This window comes from Gavia stellata, chromosome 7 (genome assembly GCF_030936135.1).
Source record: "Gavia stellata isolate bGavSte3 chromosome 7, bGavSte3.hap2, whole genome shotgun sequence".
Classification (NCBI taxonomy): domain Eukaryota; kingdom Metazoa; phylum Chordata; class Aves; order Gaviiformes; family Gaviidae; genus Gavia; species Gavia stellata.
This window is the reverse complement of record NC_082600.1, coordinates 9582904-9604092: the sequence shown is the minus strand read 5'-3', so window position 1 is coordinate 9604092 and position 21189 is coordinate 9582904. Positions and strand designations below refer to the sequence as shown.

At 41.0% G+C, this 21189-nt stretch overlaps 1 protein-coding gene across 1 annotated transcript in view; it reads right to left on the bottom strand.

Moving 5' to 3' along the window:
* Positions 1-21189, bottom strand: part of BRF1 (BRF1 RNA polymerase III transcription initiation factor subunit) — a 161504-nt gene that overhangs the window by 119520 nt on the left and 20795 nt on the right. Inside the window, exon 2 of the mRNA XM_059819175.1 lies at positions 10238-10411. Coding sequence (XP_059675158.1) covers positions 10238-10331 — 94 coding nt within the window. The 5' untranslated portion in view covers positions 10332-10411. The remainder of the gene's footprint in view (positions 1-10237; positions 10412-21189) is intronic.

Here is a 21189-nt window from a genome sequence, read left to right as displayed (position 1 = left end):
CCACCATGTGATTGAGTATTACATCATTCGTACTTACAATACTGAGCCAGTCTGGCAGTTAAACTTAAAAGACACTTTATTTTGCCTTCGAGGAAGGACATGGACTTGCCATAAAGGCAGGCTAACAGTGGAAAGGTTAGAAAAGGCTTAGCTCACAATTTCACTTGGCATGAGATTACAAAATGCTAAAAGTCTTTCATTGAGAAGCATTTCTAGTATGAAGTTTGTATATGAAGACTATGTCACGCAAACAAAAACCTAGTGACAAACATCTGAAGAAATAAGACAGCTCTTGGGAAGTACTTTTACCAATTTTTAAAAGGCTTATACTTTATTAGCATGTAAGAAACCATTATCAAGACCACTTTCAAGATATGAGGACAGGCCAGGTATGAGAATGAATCCTGTTTTTCCAAAACAAATTTGAAAGGTAATATTGTTTCTCCGATATACCTTCACTTTGTTCTTACATCAAAAAGTGCAAAACAAAAAAGCTGCATAAGATTTAAGAATGTGACGAAAGTGGACACGGTTTTAGAATAACTCAAGCTAAAATAATATTTGCAGATAGCAAGCACAGAAGTGCTCATAGGTCTCAACGCACTGGCTTTTAATCACCCTATTTTGCACTACTGATCTTAATTAAACTATTTAATAATATTAATTTGTCTTCTAAGGCATCATTCTTACTGCATGAAAATGCAAATACACAATCTTCAAAATTATTTTAATGAAGGAGAGCATTTAATTTTCTAATTGACTTCTAAAGTATTATAATGCAGAAAACATTAGTGATGGCTACAACCAGGAATATTTTTCAGTGACCAGATCAAAAACATCAACCATAATTGATCATGTTTGCTATGAGGATTTATTTAAACAAAGCATCAGGTAACATTTATTTTTTTACTTCCTTCTCTTAAGGGGGGGGTGGGTGTGCAGGGAAGGAAGGGGAAGCATCTCCTCCACATCCCACACCACATCCAGCATATCCTCTGACAAAAGCAAGAATGTGCTACACAATGACCGGCTGTACCTCACAGGTTTTTATTTAGCTGGTGTTTGCAACGTATTAGCCCCCATCAGGTCAAAACACCATGCAGTTATAATGCTGATTTTGCTGACATAAGCATCAAAATTCAGATGCAGAGATAAACTTCTGAATTAAGCAGAGAGCCAACCTAATCATTTCCTCTTTTAAACAAGCTTTAAGAAGATTGTTAAATATTTATTTTCACAAGCATGCAAGGATCACTGAAGGTCAAAGACATCAGAGGTGTGACCCCTTTCCTTATCGTCCCTCCTTTGTATTTCTTTCACTAGAAAGAGGCCTCTCTGCCATCACATTTCCCTCCCCTCATCCATCACCTAGAACTAGTCCTGCCTTCGTTCCCTTCATCAGTTCCCATGTCTCTGCCACCATGTTTCAAAGCATCACCCCCTCTCAGTGCTGCTGGTAAGTGAGGGCTGCTCCTCATTTTTACCCCAGTATTACAGATGCCTTCATAGCTCTCACATTCCCCGCTTCTGTTTCTTTCCTTGTTCCACTTTTACCACCAGAATGTCTTGTCCATTCAGAAACCCCAAACTGGAACGTAATTACTAAGAGGACAGACCATGCAATGAATTTTCTTATTTTTTTTAATGCACGCAATAACAGACCACTATTGCATGCATTAAAAATCTGGCTCAGATGCTTCTGCTGGAAGTATTTCTGCATTACTCAAGGCCTAACATGGTGACTGAGCACAGCACTACCAAACAATAAACACTTCTACCTGCCCTTAATGGAATCCAAGCCCACAGCAACAAAGGCTTCAGTGGCCCTAATCCAGAAGCCTACAGATTAAAGCCTGGACTTCCAAAATTCAAACAATCTACGTGCAACAGCTCTATTGAGCGCAAACCCCACGGTTTTCGGTAGTCGTACCCATCAATGTGCTTTGAGAAAGAACTGCCCACAGAGAGACTTGAAACACTCTGTTCTGTAAACCAAAAAGTATTTCTGCCATCAAATTTCAGAAGAGGATTATTTTGACCTTTACTGTTTCAAAATATCCCTTAAATGAGGAAAGCAAACAACAAAGCTATCAAAACCAGCCAAAATCTGTAATCTTGATAGACCATCTTGTCACCCTGTCCCCCTCTCTATCTCTGCAGAGACTTTGTTTAATGCTGCATCATGGAAAAGTAGACGATTTGAGCCACCTGCTGGGTACCAACATCCTGAGGGGAAAAAAATTGGTCACTCCTCTACACAAAAGCTGGTGAGAAATTCATCAGTGAATTCAATGGGGCAGGATCAGGTCTCTCCTTGCCAGCATCAGAGGTCAAATACTTTTTTATCCTGACTTAGTAACAAGTTAACAGAAAAGTAGATTTTCAGAGTGTGCAAGTCTTAAACAAAACATTAGCCTGAACACACACACACACACACAAAATTACAGTCCTCCTGCTTCTTTGGATGATATATTTAGAAATCCTATTAGCCGGAGAGATCAACATTCTTATCTGAATTTCCAGGATGCTGTAACATGCAAAATTAGAGTGGCTCTCTTAAGTGGGTCAATTATCACTACTGCACTTACAGCAGCTTTTCCCTTCCCTCCCTGCAGCATCCATAATGGGCATTTAGCACAAGGATTTAAACAGTAAGATATTGAGTTGACACACACCACAATGTAAAGTTCCCTTCCCCTTTTATGTTTTCAGAATCTTAAAGGAACAAAGAAAAATCACCCAAGTACAGAATCTCCACAATAAAATTATAGTCTCCCTGCAGAAAGCTTCGATGCCTTTCAGCGACAGGGCACCCTGCAGGATAATGCCAGTCAGCCATCACACTCACTGCTTCCCTGCCACATCTGAGTCATGCACAAGTAAGGTTTTGGCTTCCCCTCCCCAAAGGGACGAGAAGAGAACCAGAGGGCCACTAACCATCTCCCCAGCCCTGTCCCCCAGGTGCAGGGCCATAAAACCAGTTTGAAAGGCTTCAGATTATTACCTTCTCAAGAGGGAATTCTCTTTAAAAGACACTGCAAATCACCAGATACAAGTGGAACAATTCAAGTACCCAGCATCACTTCAGATACCACAAAAACATCCATACGGGACTGACAGATATGACACAGGTCCTAGGGAAACACAGGCTCTTCTGCAGTACAGCTGGAGGTCAGGCAAGATACCCGAGAGTGACATAGCCCCGACTCCTCCTGCCTTGCTGCCCCACTGCCGCCCATCCACGAGCACAGGGCAGCAGCCAGGAGCAGCACTTGCAGTAAGGGAATGCAGCGGGGAAGAGAATGGAGCCACACAACGGACTATACAACGTCAGAGAGCACATGAAGAGGAAAATTTTACTTTCCCACCAACAGGAAATATGAAACACTTCATTTTCTCTGCAACTTACTTCCTTTATACATATCTCTTTATACTGCAAAAAAGTTCGAGTCAGTACTGCGAGTGAAAAATCATATGATTCTCCTTCATACCATGGAAAAGGAGACTGGATATGCTGGCTTCAGGTCATGAGCCCTGCTGTTGAAATTCAGCAGTCCCAACCCTGGCTGGAGGAGAGGGTGTCGGGGAGAAATTAACGCGCAGAAATTAAATTTCTATTGCTGCCCCCAGCTGCCCTCTTCCCTACACCTCCAGCATTTTCTCCTGTGGTACCAAATAGGAATGATCACACAAGCCAAGCATTACCAAACACATGAACTATTTGGAAATAGTTGTAAATAACATGGGGCAACATTAGCCGCACCCTATTTAAGGTGGCAATTTTTCATTAACAGCTTCAAACTCTCCCGGCTAAAATCCATCCACTCAAAAGCATACCAATTTTAAAACTTCATTTTGAAATGAAGTGGTCAAGGCTTTTCCAAGACTTCAAGTCCACGCAAATGATTCATTAGGAAGCATTTCTTTACCCACAGTGTGGTCTAACACTGGAACAGGCTTCCTCAAGAGGTGGTCGATGCCCCACGCCTGCCAGTGTTTAAGAGGCATTTGGACAATGCCCTTAATAACATGCTTTAACTTTTGGTCAGCCCTGAAGAGGTCAGGCAGTTGGACTAGATGATCGTTGTAGGTCCCTTCCAACTGAAATATTCTATCCTATTCAACTTTCTGTGAAGTAGGATCTTGGTGTCCTTTTCCACACACACACACAAATCTAGTGACATGAAATAAAATAATTTGCTTTTGTAAATATTTTATGTATTTTTAACTGTGCAATTTAAAATTCCATTTTTAATCACTTATGTCCTTGTCACACTCCACACTAAAACAAAACACATTTTGAATGCAACTGTATTTAATCAAAAGTATAAGGTCAGTTACTAAAAAGAAAGTCCTTAACCAAAGAGAACTAGAAACTGGTTTTATTAACTTCCTTAACTAGAGCTCTAAAATTTTGTTGATTAAAACCTAATTTCAAAAGTTAACTTTTTAATTGGGAACACTAGGGCCTGCTGGCTCCAGGAAGTTTTAGTAGAGGTCAAAAGATTGCTGGAGATCTAATTTTTCATTTCTAATAAAAAAGGAAGTCTTGCCCTTTTCCTTGCAAAGACAGACCTTGAAGTGTTAGTCGGGAAACAAAGAATGTATCCATCAAAGGCTCTCATGGCAAGGTTATACAAAGCTTCCCAAGACAGTACGGAAGCTGACAGAGCGTGCTAAGGCTCGTAAGGATATAAACTGAACTTCTCTTGCAAAGACAAACAAGGCAGAAAGGCTCAGTAGCTGATGCCCAATCTAGGATTAAAGAGACCAATTCCTTACTCCATCACAGAATTTCCGCGTAACTTTGAATGTGTCACTTAGCCTCAGTTCTGCACCTGGAAATTAAGATAAATACTCTCAACTTCCCTTACTGTGACATGAAAATAAACACACTGAACCAGGAGGCATTCAAATAGCTTGGCAATAAAGTGCAAGTACTGCAGACAAATAGGAAATAACAAAGTACTGCCCCATTCAGAGAGGAGATGCCCCTTTTTTTCAAAATCCTTCTTGCCTGCTGGGATCCTGCAATGCCTTCGTGATCTTCCCTCAAACAAAAGGGAGGTTCAGGGGGCAGAGGAAGCAGGAGAGGAAAAGCGCCTTATGCTTTCCCACCCAGTGCAAGTTTACATATAAAAGAATCTAAGGCACCAAACTTTCTCCTGTCAGCCTTCTGCTCGCAACACTCAAATGGAAGAGGTTATTTTTCTTAGACATTTAGTGGAAAGGTTGGTTCTTTTGCAAACAACTAAGAAGAAAGGCCTCACTTGGCTACCTTGAACTGACCTCAGGAACCCCCCCATCTCTTTCCTCTGACTATACACAAAGCCGCTGAAGACCACCTGAATATCTTGGGCAACCTCAATTTCAGGAGGCTGCCCCAGCCGCGGGCGGTGGGAAGGGCTCGGCGAGCCCCCCGGCATCAAGACTGATCAGCTTTACTAGAGGGGGAAAAACCTGCCCTGAATTTACCTCCAGAGGCAAACAGAGGGATATTTACACAAGATAGCTAGTGAGGGAACTTTGCGAGGACTCTTCTCATGTGGAAAAGGTTTTATTTACTAAGCTCTAACAAGACAGGATTTGGTTTACAACTAAGGGTGCATTTTCTAGAGAGCTTCAAAGGAAAAGAATAAATAAATACAATAAAAAAGGTGCATGTGTGTGGGATAAAAGACATTTACCATGTAAAATGTTGCTGTAAAAAAACCCAGGTGGTAGCATTCAAAATATTACAAACAAAACAGTGGGCAGTTGTACAGTTTTTCTAACAGTTGTGTACAGTAAAAAGGATTACAAACAGAATGAAATGATCCTTGATTAAAACAAACTGATATCCCACCTGGAAAATCCTGGCCAGGCTCTCATTGTTCCTGAGTGACCCTAGGGTTACAGCCAAGCCCATAAGTCACTCAGACACCCTGCCCAGCTCTTCCCAAGTTCTCTCTCTCGGGAACAGCAGCACCAGCTAAAGAGCCCTTTGTTTCCATTCAAACATATGTAGGGGTGGAAAAGCTGTTCAAAACATTAAAGAGAAACAACTGGGGACTGTTACTATTCCAAGAAACAAATTAAGAGCCAGAGTCTGAAATGCCCGGCGCGCTGGCAGTGCCAGATGAAGTCAGATGTCACTGGAAATGCTCAGCATTGCTGAGCCCCTGGGAGGGGGACAACCCATTCCATCAAACCTGAGGATTTAAAAATCTCTATTTCCTTCAGATGTATTTTTTGCATTATACATTTACTTCTGACTCTGATAATATGGCCACATTTTATAAGGAGAATAATAAACTGAAGTTTTTATAAGTAGCTCATCAGAAGGATGAAACACCTCCCAAATTCAGGTAATAGCTAGTAAGCCATCTTCCCTTTAAAACATTAATGCTGACAAGTAATATAAGCGAGGCAAATGAAAAGCTACGTCAGTTGCCACATTGTGGGGTTTTGTGTCAAATAAGCTAATAAAAAACATAAACTGATGTAAAATCAATTCAGGTCTCAAATAACATATTAAACTTTCTAAAGAACTGTAAATAAAAGCTGCACTTTTAGATAAACTTTTATGTTCCCTTTAAGTTCTAGAACTATTTTTTCAGATTAAAAAAATTGCGTTACTGGAATATTTTGCATTTTCGCATTAATTAAACGATGCATAAGAACCAAGGAGAACTTAATGTTTTCCTATTTCAGGCAGAGGTTTATTCAGGCATAATTCAGACTGCACCAGTAGACTTGGCTACAATTTTCCTCACATTTTCACAGAGGCTGGCTAGCGACATGTACACTATGAAAAAAGAAGAATAAGCAGATATCCATGTCAGATAAATACATTCCAATCCCTCAAACTGAAGTCAATGTAGACACAATTAAATCCTGTTTTCCCTTTCCAAATACTTCCCACTCCTTTGGTTCTGCCACTGGAGAGAACACAACATTTCTTGCCACTTCAGCCCCTGACTACATCCCACTGTACCTCCCCAGGCCACATACATACTTTGTTCCTCCTACCGTAATATTTTTTAAGAAACGTGCTGTCTTATATTTCAGAGACTGATCTGTTCCCAGCTAATCTCTCTTGCCTCTATGACTCCTGGTTCACTCCACTAATTCATTTGGGCCACCTAAAACCAAGGTGCTGTCTCTGAGCTCTGACAATAGTGCTGCCCATCACTACTTCTTCCACATTATCTCTTTCCTCTAAAATACGTTCACCAACCTTCAGTCTTTAACTTCTTTTTCTAAGTTACTCCCAAATTTCTTCAGGAGAGTTCTACAACCAACACAATGATAATGAACACTTTAAACTCAGTAAATCTGCTTAGCAGTGTTATATAAATCTTGAAGTGTTACAAATACTGTATGTCCTTTGTACAGCATATTTCTCCCCTTTGCATGCCATTCTCTGCTGGCTTCTCCAGAAGACCAAAACTAACTGCAGGCTTATTATCCTGAATGTGCATCTTCATTCTTGCTAAAGCATATTGTCACATGGCCATCCTCCACACCTGCTCTTGGTCTCTCTGGACCAAAGGCCCTGGGAACACGCCTGCCTCCTGTAGCACATTTCTATATTGCCAGATCTAGGCTGGAAACAAATATAACATGCTGATAATGATCATTGTAATTAATCTATGCATGCTTGAATGTATTTCATTTCAAAGGTCAGCAATATGTACCTGTGGCTTTCAGGTTTTCAAGTTTCTAATGAAAGGATAAGATACCAGAAAAGGAACTTGTATTACAATGTTCAGAATCCGTAATTTATTTGGGGTTTGTTTTTCAAACTACACTGGATTTTAAATAATAAAAAAACAAAACAAAACCCCGAACAGCAGAACACAGGCAGAAGCTGAACTCGCTTTCCAAAGGTAACAGAGTTAAATTCTTAATATCAACTACAAACCTAAGTTTTTCTAATGGATTTTTTTAAAAAAATCAACACCAAGAAAATTGAGCCATAGTTATGCACTACCACTTCTTGATTCCCAGGTGGCACAGTAACCGTGCAAATGAAGATGGAGTACTTTGGGCTCTGTCTTTCTATATCAATATCACATCTTTGCACTCTTATTCATACCCTGGTCCTAGTATTTTACATGAAATATCACACGGGATATATTTTATCTCAATTTAATGAAAAAAGTGGGAAAATTAATTTAGGTATTTATGAAGTGTCAACCAGACCAGTACATCTTGCAAATGCCAAAATATTTTAAAGAAGGATATGTCAAACAAGCAAAGGATTTTTTTGTTTGTTTGCTAGAAAACTTAGCCACACTCGCTGCACAGATGGCTGCTACATTACAATGTGCCTACTTGCCTATTACAACTCATATTGCTTTCACTACCAGTGGGGAAAAATGGATTTGCATATGATGGCTAGGCTATCATTCAGTAGTATCATATAATGAGTGTAAATAAATTACTTTAAAAATGTGACCTGGGCATAAAAAATATTGGCAATGCTTTTAAATCAACACTGTATTTATGGTAATGATAGAGTTATACTGTTCAAAGTTCACACAGAGATTTTTACTTTAGAAGACAGTAGCAAGCCTTCCTTTCAATTCCATTATTCCTGCAAAACCACGGGTTTTTTTTTAAACATGCAAATGCAATGACCACAACCCTATCAGAAGGCACTAATTTTAGAATACTGAATGTAGTTTCTGAAACAAAAGAGAGTCATCTCAATCTTAAAAGGAAAGCTAAGCTGTTCAACTGCTAAAATGAAGCAATCTAGAAAAAGCATCAAATCAAATAGAATACTGATGATGGCCAAGAAAGCCAATGGCATCCTGGAGTACATCAAGAAGAGTGAGGCGAGCAGGTCGAGGGACGTTATCTTCCCCCTCTACTCTGCCCTGGTGAGGCCACATCTGGAGTGCTGTGTCCAGTTCTGGGCTCCCCGGTTCAAGAAGGACAGGGAGCTGCTGGAGAGGGTACAGCAAAGGGCTACAAAGATGATGAGGAGACTGGAACATCCTTCTTATGAGGAAAGGCTGAGGGACTTGGGTCTTTTTAGTCTGGAGAAGAAAAGACAGAGGGGGGGATCTTATTAATGCTTATAAATACTTCAGGGGTGGGTGCCAGGAGGATGGGGCCAGTCTTTTTTCAGTGGTGCCCAGTGACAGGACAAGAGGTAACGGGCACAAACATGGTCACAGGAAGTTCCACCTAAACATGAGGAGGGACTTCTTTACTTTGAGGGTGGTGGAGGTGGTAGAGCACTGGAACAAGCTGCCCAGAGAGGCTGTGGAGCCTCCTTCTCTGGAGATATTCAAAACTCGCCTGGATGCATTCCTGTGCAATCTGCTGTAGGTGAACCTGCTCTGGCAGGGGAGTCGGACTAGATGATCTCCAGAGGTCCCTTCCAACCCCTGTCATTCTGTGATTCTGTGATATGCCCATAATGCTTTAAAGTAGAAAAGAACTAAAATAACACAGAAGAAATTGTTTGATACTAAACTCCAAATTCCAGCAACTGAAACACAACATAAAATAAGTAAAAATGTATAAAACAAACAAATTTGGATGGCCATCAGTATTTAAAGCTTACATGAATTTTAATGAAGTTCTACAAGACAAAAACAGGGATGGTCTAGAGGCAAGGAGTACTCACTTGCAACTCTGGCCTGTGTACAGTCCCACCTCCAGCCACTGATTTCTTGTATGATCTCTGAGCAAATTTCAGAATTTATCAAATGCCTTTTCCCCAAAACTAATACATGAGTGACACTGTCCTTCCCACAAGCATTAAAAGAAGGAAATCCAACTATCTTATGGAAAACCCACTGGAACTCTAATCTGTTCTTTCATGCTGACACTACAGGAGGCTTGGGGTTAATTTTAATTTCATTTTAAAAAGAAAAACAAAACACAAAACAACCCCACACCATAAACAAGTAAACCCTAAAAAAGCACAGGAAAAGTGCTATCTTATACCAGAAGAAAACGTTGAGAAAGAAGTAGTTTAGAGTTATTGATGGGAGGCAGAGTGACATTTATAGCTCCTTGTATATACTAATTGTACATATAGAAAGGGAAAAATTTTACTTGAACCACAGGAAAAACTCCCATTCACTTCATTATATAAAACCAACAGTGACAAAGTTAGTTCCTAAACACTTACCTTTGCAAATTTTGAAACGAGGTCTAACTGGGATAGTTGACTTGCTAAAAGTATGTCTTTTATTTATTTATTTATTTATATTTTTTAAATGTGAAAGGATACGAGGAGTTCCTTCTGTCCTACACACCAGGTAGAGACATGCAGCAATTACGTGGGTCATCTTTCTCCCTCGTGTTAGGTGCTTGCTCACAGCCATCTTGAAAAAATTAAAGGCGGTATCCAGACAATGTTGATTGAGTTGAAGCTGGTTTCCCAAGTGGTGAATCTGACGTTTCCCTAGAAAAATTAAGAAGGGAAAAAAAAAAAAAAAATGCTTAACAACTTTGTAGTTAGTGTGCTTTTGGGCTGGGGTTTTTTTGGTGGGTTTTTTTAAAAGACAAAATTGAGGGGGCGGACTTCGAATTTCATCTCTTTGTGAAATACAGTAACCTCTCAAGTTTCAGACACTATATACCCTCAGCTCGTCAGGACAAAAAAAATGCCTCATTTTGGACTGCTAGAATTGAAATACATGCAAACAATGAACCCTGGAAAACAAAGCTGCAAACATCAGCCCCAGAGAGGATCCAAAACATAGCCGAGACTTCTCATGCAAAAGATAATGCCCCCTGCGCCAAAGATCATTTGACGCTTAGTACTTGGTTAGCTGTAGCGATAAACTTCTGAAAACGGGTGGTCATGGCGTGTTTGACATTGACATGCAAACAGAGATGTTTTGCTGCAACTCTCCAAGAAGTGATGAAGTTTGCAGTTCCTCTGACCACAACCGAAGCCCACAAGGAAAGGGGCTCTGCTCCAGGCTTGCCCGTGATCACCACCGATGGGGAGGCACTTCCTTCCTCTGAACACTTTCGCACCAGAGCCTTCATTTAAGGGTTGGTTGCCAGACAGCAGAGATTAGTTTGTGGCTTCAGGAAAACAAATGTGCCTTCACTCTTAAATAAAATATTTTTTTTTTTTAAAAAAAAAGTGTTTCGGATGATTCATGGCAGGAAGTGGTACAGCTGCTGGGACAGATGCGGGAAGCAAGGTCCAGTCTGTCCTCACAGCTCCAGCTGCGGAGGAGTGTGCCAAAAAGGCAGCTTAAGAAAAAGATGGGGGAAGTCATGAGGAAAACAGAGCACTGGAGTTCCTCAGCGTACGGGGTCAGACAGCACATCAAGAAAAATCCTTTAATTCAATGTGCTGGGCAGATGTTTCCAGTACGTGTATTTACAGGAAACGCTCGTCTGTTCCCTTTCAGAGATGTCATGAGTAGCTTTGCTGAAGGGGGCATGCCACCTACCATGCACCTCAGCCACCATTCTCACAGAAAGCAATGGCGACCAAGTGATGCTTACCAGGACAACACCAGCACCTGCACAGACTGCACATCTTAGTTTTATGCAAATCCCTACACCATCATCACTAATAACATGGTAAAAATGCTTAACCTCCAAACAACCTTCTGCCAAAGATGCTGCTTCAATTTGGCTTAATAAAAAGTGACTCCAGACACGCAGCCAGGGTCAGCAAGACTCCGGCCAAACAGGAGCCGCCACAAAGTGACAGCTTCTCCTTCCTGCGCAAGTAGCAATTAGTGCATTCACCAACGAGATCTCCTTTAAGGCACGTTGGTCAACCAGGTGTAACACATTTGGATGGAGAAGTAACAACAGAAGAAGGATATGTCACCTTCCGCAGGAGGTGTGGGTACAATAAGCTACTCAAGGGTAATCCAAAGCCCATTAACTGAATAGTTTTTCCACTGCCATCAGCAGGCCCTGGACTGGCGCTCACCAGCCTCCAATACAAATACTACATCTTCCCAAAACTAAGATACTAACCAGCAGTCATCCTCCCCTGAATTTTATTTCACACTCTACAACCTGTATGCTGAAGCGGGACCAAGACTTTTACATCCCTAAGAAACCATCAGTTTGTACTCATCTGTGGGCAAAAAAAAAAAAAATGCACTTAGCTTTGAGTACTAAAACTCATTTTTGCAGCGGCAGCAAAGCAGTTTCCCTGATCAACCCCTCGCCGAACAAGTCCACCCCAGAGGCCAGCGTGGATCAGCGAGGCTATGGAAAGCCACCTCTTCCTATCACCTAAGCTTCCTTTTTCATCTGCTTGTATTTTGCCATGCATGGCTGCCGAGATGAAGACAAAAAGAACTGTCACCTGCAGAGATTTTAGGCACTACATGCAGATGTACAACCATTAAAAAAAGAAAACAGACATGATGATGCCCATGTACCTCTCCCTCAGCTACAGGGAGATCCACATTGGAATCACTGCAGCAGCAAGTGTGCAGCATTCCCTTTAAGTAAGATGGTCCAATTCAATGTCCTCAAAGTTACAAAGGCAGGTGACAACAGGAAACAATTTCAGCAGTTTTAAGTGTTGTCTGAATTTTGCTTTTAAGTAAAGCTTTTGTAAAAACGTAAAGCGAACAGTGGCTCCTATGCCAAGGAAGAGCCACATGCACTTCTGAATGCTTCTCGGGCTAATGGTGGAACCGGTACGCAGGGTCCACCTGGCTCCACAAGGACCAGGATGGTGCAGGCCACCAAGCAAGAGGTGATAAGGAAGCTTCCCATGCCACTGACACAGCAGCAGCGGATGTGGTTCTGCATGCACACCAGAGAACAGCCCAAATGAGCTGGAGACCCAGAGTAAGAACAGGGCAAGCATCCATGAGATTTCTCCCCAGCACTCCTCTGGCCCGTCCCCATTACAAGGTAATCCTTCTCCCAAGAACAGCACTTTTATTCAGGGCTCCACACCTCAGAGGGCACTTCAGAAACAAATAGCATACCAGAAGAGAAAAAAATAACATTGAGGAAGATATTTGAAATTCATTTCTTTCATAAGCTATTTTTCCCACTGAGCTGGTCCCATCCCCAAGCTACCATTAATATTCTCTGAGTATTTAACCTTTTCTTAATTTCAAGTGTTGAAATATAATTCATCATAATCCATCCTAGGTAAACAGTATACTTGTTTGAGTAATATATGCTTTTTTAGCTGAGCTCTTCATCCAGCATCAATATTTTAAAATGCAATTACTTTAGGGGTGGCCAGTCATTGCCTACCGACAAACACCAAAGAGATCTAAGCGCACAGAAAGGTACTCAGCCACTTCAGAAATGCTATTTCATTGAATGTTTTACTCAACCTTCAGCAGACCAGTGAAGGCTTTAATTCTGTGTGCTAGTAATCCCTCAAGCTGCTTTGTAGTATTATGCCAGTCATACAGTTTGTGGAAAAATAAGACAACTGTTACACTGCCATTGATCCCCAAAATGAACAACTTCACAGAGGACAAGAAGCATCTTAGAAATTATGTGTACCTTGATGACTAACTTGGTTTTGTCCTTATCTATTACAAGAGGAAAAGAAAGATGATGCTATAAGCAGTACATAAGATAAATATTTACATTCTGTAACCAGTCTCCTATTTACTAAAGAAAGATCAAAAGCTTTGCTGTTCCACCACCCCCACCCCTTGAATTTAACATGACAACAAAATTCTATTTTTCCAGTATCGTATGTAACACTAACAAAACAAAAAAACAAAAACAAAGAAAAAAAAAAAAAAAAAGCTGGAAAAGTTAGCACTAGCAATCGTGCTTCCAGATTTATTTTATCCACAGGGAACACAAGATACCTTGTACTCCTTCTGGTTCCTTCACAGATTCTCTTGAATCTCCATTCAAAAGGTAACTCCAAGAAAAGGCAGGTATCGGCTAAAAGGCTATTGCCCCAGTACTGCAGTACAGTACCAAACTGTTGTACAGTGCCCTCAAGCCAGTCAGACGACAATCAAAAGTATTTAATTTTGTGACTTCCAACCTTTTCTGCCAATCTCATCAATCTGACGTTTCCAGAGCTGAAAAATGCATCTCTGTAATATTTTATTTAACTGTAAATACAGGGATTTAATCTGTTGGTATCTGACGAGCAGATGTTCATACTTAGAGAAACTGGGCATAAGAAAGTAACTGATCAAAGTAAATTCTCTATCCAATGCTCACTGTTGACAAAAGACAAACATGAATAGAGACCAATTCATACTGCCAGTCCTCAACATGAAAAGTCCCCATAACTGCGCAATGGTAGCCACAAGCCTTGCTAAGCATTCAGATACCTTCTTACATGAGTGACTGCTCCCCCAGCAATACTGTCAGTGCAGGGAGGAGCTGCAGAGCAGCTGCCAGCTACAGGGCTGGGAAGATGAGCAATTCCCTCCAGCAAACCTACAATACTGCATTATGTCTATCAGCCCTTGAATGTCCTCCCACTCCCACTGCTCCTTGCTATCTGGGTGGCATTTTATAACTTTCTATTTGCTGTTTATCTCCTGAGTGTCTCTGTCATTTGCTCTAGACTACCAGCGTGGCTTCAATCAGCCCTAACGGCTGGCTAATGCCCCTTCCACCAATTTGACCATATGGTCCCCAGTGTGCACTGAGCTGGTCCAGCTATCTGCAAGAATGCAATAAGCCTTATGATCTCAGCCAAAACAGTGGGAATATCCAACATTACAATGCAATTTATTAGCAATCTGCTCAACTCAGTATTCACCAGATTACATCGCCATGTTACAAACTCATCAAATGAATTGAACTGCTATACTGGATGGAAAAGAACTGCCACACCTTTAAACCCTGCCGCGCTCTGGGTTATAAAACAGAACTCATGACAACAGCTTCCTGACTTCCTTACGCATTTTATCCAGTAGATAATTTTTTAAAAAGTTTGACTGGGACACTACTCTAAAAATTTCAACTACTACTATCTCAGTACTGTAAAGGAATATCATCATGTGGAACACTCAGAAATACATACTGCATTTTTTTCTAAATTGCTAGGCAAGAGTACAACATATAACACAAAATATGCAGAGGTAAAACATGTCCCTTAGTAGGTGCATCTTTTATTAGTAATTTGCAATAAGAGTTGCCTCTTTTGGGCCTTACAGGTTTTTGACAGATCCTGGGATTCCTTTTTTAAACCAGAAGAAATAGAGCCTTTAAGGTCAAAGCTTACACTTCATGCTGCCCTTGCAATTTAGCAATGGCATTAAAGTGATGTCTAAATATCTTTGGGAAAAGGACAAGGAACAGTGTCTTTTTAAAAAAGCAGGACAAGCTCATCAGCAAGGTTACAAAAATCGTCCCCCTTCCCTCACCAGTAAAACAGTAAAATTACTCTCCTTTAAAGACCAAAAGAACAAAAGTTTAGAAACTACAGAAATTTTGCGACATATAGGACACACACCAGGCAGTTCCCATTTATTCCTCAAAGGCTCATCATACCATCGGGGTGGAGGGGGAGGCAGGGGGAGAAAAGAGAGAGAGAGAAAGAGAGAGAAGCTTGCACTTCTGTAAGCAACAGACAAAATCAAGTTCCCAGGCTACCAAGTAGTAAAGTTTATCACGCTCCTGAATCTGCATCTAAAAACAAAAGGCCCTTTTCAGTTTTTAGTTCCAAGCCTACTAAAAAAATGTGTTTCTACCCATCTACTCCCAGCATGCTGAAAGAAACACCATCATCTTCTCAACTGATGCCAACCTCAATGCTTTGAACTGGCACGTAAGACCTGAACTGACAAGTTCAGATAGGACTGCTGAATGATACTACCCTTTTATTTCAGAAAATTTCTATTCTTTTGATGGAGGAAACAGTGATTATTACAAAACAAAATGCATAGGCTAGAAATCATTGTCACAAAAATAGATTTGCAGAAAATCTTGGTAATATTAAATGCTTACACAAGAGGCAGTTGATAGCAAAACTGCAGCTTAAGTTATAATAGGAGCAAAATAGAAAGGGGGAAAATCAGACCCATTCTTTACAAGCAATTTTCTTTCTTTTATGATCTTGTTACTACAGAAACATCTTGTTCTCTTCCCCTATTCAAGAGGAATCATACCTTTTTTTGGATTGCTTAAAAGTCAGTAATGTCAAGCAGCTACAGCTATACATTCCTCTCAGCTGGCTTCTGCCTGCTCATCTGCAACCCTCACCTCAGATTGACAGAGACTGTAACACTGCTATTTCAAAGTAGTACTTCTTGGTACGAAGCGTAAGTCTCCAGGGAAATAACGTGCAGTAAACAGCCACAGCTTAAGTGAACTGTTATTATGATACTAAACTGCATCATCAAAATCCAGGCATACAGATTTTCCCCCCTTTCTGCAATTTGCTCAAGGGGCCCTGGAAACTAATACTACGTGAATCGGGGCAATGGCGTGGTGTTAACAGCACTAATCCTTTTTTTGCAAAAAGGATTGTTATGGTAACAAACACCAGATTCTATTAAAGGAAACGTTTTGGATGGTTTTTGCTTCGGTATTCATTCCAGAATTTGAACTACTTTACCAACTGAATTTTATGTGCGGATTTTATTCTGCGTTTCGGTTTTCACTCCTTTTCTTTCTTTGAAAAGGCTCCCCAAAAGAACTCCCGAGAAAGGGAAAAAGGAGCAGTTTTTATGTGTGGGCATCCCTGAATGCTTTGTCATATCTTTCAATTTCAGCAAGTCCCAGCTCAAAGCCTGAATGAATTTCCTGCTCTTTGCTCCATGCCAGGCTTCTATGTTATTTGTATTACAAATAAGTAAAACAAACAAAGCCACAACAGGGAAAGTCCAGGAATATCAGTAGGGCTACTCTTACGAAGGCCGGTCCCAGAAGCCTAATCAAGGGTAGAGTCCCATGATCAAAAACAAGAAAACATTTAAAGCCCAAACAGTGGGGGGAGGCAGGGGGGAAACCGAGGCAATGGCTGCAGTGATCACACCAAGCATTTCCAGCAACACGCACAATACTGTGAGTGAGAAGCAGCTTTATCTCTGTGAGTCTGTAATGAAAAAGGCCAATGAACAGTAAAAGAAGCAGCACAGTAGGACATTACAGCAGTGCTGACCCAGCACAATAACAACTTTTAATTTTATTAAGGATAGCTGAGAGTTATTCCCAGTAACACCTAATTGCCTATGAGGAAAGTGATGAACATGCTGGCCTCATTCCCATGCTCTGCCTAACTGCAGCCTAGCCCCAAATTCCCACTTTGCCACCATCTGATTGTGGGTGCACCCCACATCCCCAGACCCATGCTCTTCCGCACGAGACCTCCCCAGTTCCTCCATGGGATATGTCAAGTCTCAGGGCTGAGCAACCTGGCGTCCGTGTACCCTCGGTCCCCCGCCAACTGATGCATCCCTGTGCCTGTGTCACCTGCCAGACCCGCTTCGGGGACTGCCCAAGGGTACCCTCTGTTCCTGTTACCTCAGCAGAGTAAAACGGTTCCTGGCCCTTTCCCTGTGATGCTCCACCAGCTGCGCCAGCACAGCTGTTTGTGGGGATGCACAGAAAACCAAACCAATAAACCGATCCTTGTTAAAAATAACCTTGTGAAATAAAAAAGACTTAATCCAGACCTGTTTACTGAAGGATTGATGCTTCCACTTTATATTCTTAGGGCCAGAACCAGACTATCTCAGCACAGAGATCTGTATGCACTTTCTCTGCCTGCTGACAACGATCCAACCCATCCATTTTTCCTCCCATAAGAGCACCCCAACTACCAGGTGCAGCTCCCTGTCTCTCCTGGTAAAGCCCTTCCATCGCATGTCAAATGTTCATTCATTCATTCAGCTAAAGAGAACTAGCATGCATCTTTAAGATTAATGGCTTAAAAATCCAGATAGTGGTCACTACTGCAACCACTTCTTAAGTATTTGATACTGAGCTACTTTTCGTTCACCTAGAAAATCTGCTGTTAACATCTCATCCCAGTACTTATCTGTACTTCTTTAAGCATTCATTCCCTCAAAATTGACCCTTGTATTCCATTAATGCCAAAGCAGGCCTGCAAAGCACCCACATAACTTCCCCCACCCCCCTCCTCAAGCACTTTTTCCATTCCCTGATTATATGATACCACTCCCAGGCGGGCAGCCTCTTTGCATATACCGCAACTGGACATTTGCATTAATTTGCCTTACCCGCTCTGAAAAATTTGGCATCATAAGCGGTTCCTCTGATTTTTTGCATTCAGTTCCTGGGATTCTGCTTCCCTCACAGGTGGTACTTCTAGTGCTGCCATTTCATTCCCATTATCCATCTAACTGCCACCCCTGCTCCAACAACAACAGACTAGAAGCCATAGGGTTTATTCATGGGCTGCACCTAACCTCTTGCTAATATTGTCCCATCATCCTTAGACAGCAGCTTGCTTGCTTCTTATCCTTGCTTAATTATTTTTTTAATACAGCTGAAGAACTTCTTGCTAGTGAAGTCTTTACTGAACTTCACTTCTGGTGTTAAGAGTTGGAAAACCACAGCCATTGCTGACATTAAAAAAAAAACACACAATAAAAAACCCAGTCTGTTGATTCACTAGCATCTGAAGGTATGGGATCATGACTGGTTTAAGTCAAGCTAAAGCCCAAGCTGTTGCTGCAGACAGTGTTCCCACCTCCAGCACAACATTTTTATGGCCACATGCTGATACAGATGATGGAACTTGCCCTGCTGAAAATCAGCCCAAACAACAAAAAGTTAAATTTTCATTTGGACCAGTTCCCTCATATAACTCAACAAGCTGCCTCCCAAGCCCTAACAGCAGCAGAATGTGGCTGGGGTGAGGAGAAATGCTGTCAGCAGCAGCGTACACGTGGATCGACTTAAAGCAAATGTGAGACTGCAGCCTAAATGGGTCAAAGAGAAAAGTACACACTATCCCTACACTTCCTCCTGCTTCCCTGCTACTGCTTCCAGCCCTCGCCACTTTTCTCATACAAGTGTGCTTACACAAAAGTCTGACTTATCACAGTTTAAACAAATGCTAACATGTTCATTAGTTGTTTGTATATTAGAATGCTTCAGGTTATTTAAGATTAATTTTGGAACCAAGCAAATATGGACTTTTTTAATTCCAGAAGTTTTGTCAACTACATTTTTTACTCACATAAGATTTGCAGCTGTTTCAAAGTTGAAACAGCTGGAAGGCTGCACTACTGGCAAGAACTGTGAGCACATGTATGATTAATGTAGCACAGTCCTTACCTATCTGACATTAAGGGAATTAGAAGGAACAATTTAAGATAGCAAGAACTTTTAGGCAGTGGTAGCTTTTGAGCATGCAAAATTTTCTTCCAAAAGCACCATCAGTTAGGCTTTGCTTTAATCTTCCTCCGTTTTGTTTGGACAGTGACTTTTTTTTTTTTTTAAATTACATTTTAAATGACAGTTATTCTTAGAGATTTTTCTATATCTATATACATGTAAAGCTTTTTCCCCACACTTATCAATTACCAATTGTTACTCTTGTCACAACAAGAAATGAAACATTTCTGCTGTCACACAGCATTACTGCTGATCCAAGCACTACCTTCAACCATCCAAAATCATTTCTACATCAGTGCAAGAAAAAAAAGAAAAAGATTTGCTCATGACATAATCTGACAGTTTTGAAAAGATCACTTTTTAAAAGTTTTAAAAACCCGTAATTCTAGCATTATTAGAGAGATCAGAACTTTTTTCATACCTACAAAGCAAAAAGCATTTAACTAACAAGCAACTGTCATCAATCTACACAGCTAGAAAAAATTCAAGAATACAGCACAGTATATGAAAAAAAAAAATCCATTGCCTATTGGTAAAAGTTATCAGAATCTTTAAAACAAAACAAAAATGAAGACTCAACACAAAAGGATCCATTGCTGCAATGGAAAACTTTACAGATGCGAACAGCGTATAAATCAGTGCAATGTTATCTGCTCGCTGACAGCAAGTTCTAGTGCTTTCCCTGCAGATCAGGGCTTGTGCAAGGCAAAGAAGAGTGAAAGCTGACAGAAGCCATTTTTCAGAGTCTTGCGGACACCATGGAAGCAGGCTGCAGCCCCGGGAGTCAAGGTGCTTTGCAGGGATGTGGAAAACGCAGGAACTGAAGGTGTCCCCTGGCCAGAACTGCCACTGAGGCCAAGGGGACAGGGACAAGAGCAGAAGTAATTGAGTTACTGCAGCTGAACAATTACCACTTCTCAGCTGCACTGCAGCGACTATTAGCTAAGGTCATGCATACTAAGTTGTTTAAAAAATTTAAAAAAAAAAAAAATCTTCCTGTTTAATCCACCTTCCCCGCTATAAAAGCCAGTCCAGCCTTTCCCTCTTCCTTCCAAGAGGCTCCTGCCTATCTCTGAATCTTCCCTACTTTCCTTGTCCACCTTTAATACTTACCTTTTGTAACATGTCTAAGAATGCACTTGTTCTCAGACAATGCACAACAGTTTTCCTCCCCTAGAGTTCAGCCCTGCTCCTCTGCACACCAGTTGTTCTGTCAAAATAGAACCGTTAGTGGCGAGTTATTTCCACTCTCGATCATCTGACTGTGTAGGCAGGAAAGACCTTACTGACAGAGACTAATATCTACTCTGCTCTCAACCTGTACTCGATTGAAGCTTGCTGCTTCTTCAGGACTGAAAAAGGCCTGTAAGCCCAAAGCTACTTTTGGGTTCTGGTTTTGGGTGGTTTTCTTCTCTCCCCCCCGCTTTTCTTTCTCCTCTAATTCTACATGCAAAACTAACAAAAGGCACTCTGTCACCATCCAGACCTTACCCAACTGACAGTCAAAAATGTATGACACAGTAATTCCAAAAGTAAAAATTTCATAAATATCAACTAAATGGCTAATTTCTTAAATCACCTCAAAAAATTGAAATACAGTGAGAAGACATCAAGGGAAAAAGGATGCAGAGAGAAGTGGTTGAGGGGGGAGAAGAAAAAGAGGCAGTTATTACAGATATCAAAGGGATAAGAGATAAAACATGATCTAAAAATGGAAGCAGAAAGAGAGAAGAAGCAAAATCAAGCTGGGAAAGGCACAGAGCCGTTACAAAAGCAAGAAAGATTGTATTAGGTTAATACTTATTTAAGGTATTTTTATATGAAGCTGACAAGAGCGGTCAAATACTTCTTCCTTTATGTGGAAGGGATAAGAAACGTGGCAGTTAGGTAAGACAGCATCAATCTTTATCCAGGCTGCAGCTAAAGAATGGAATT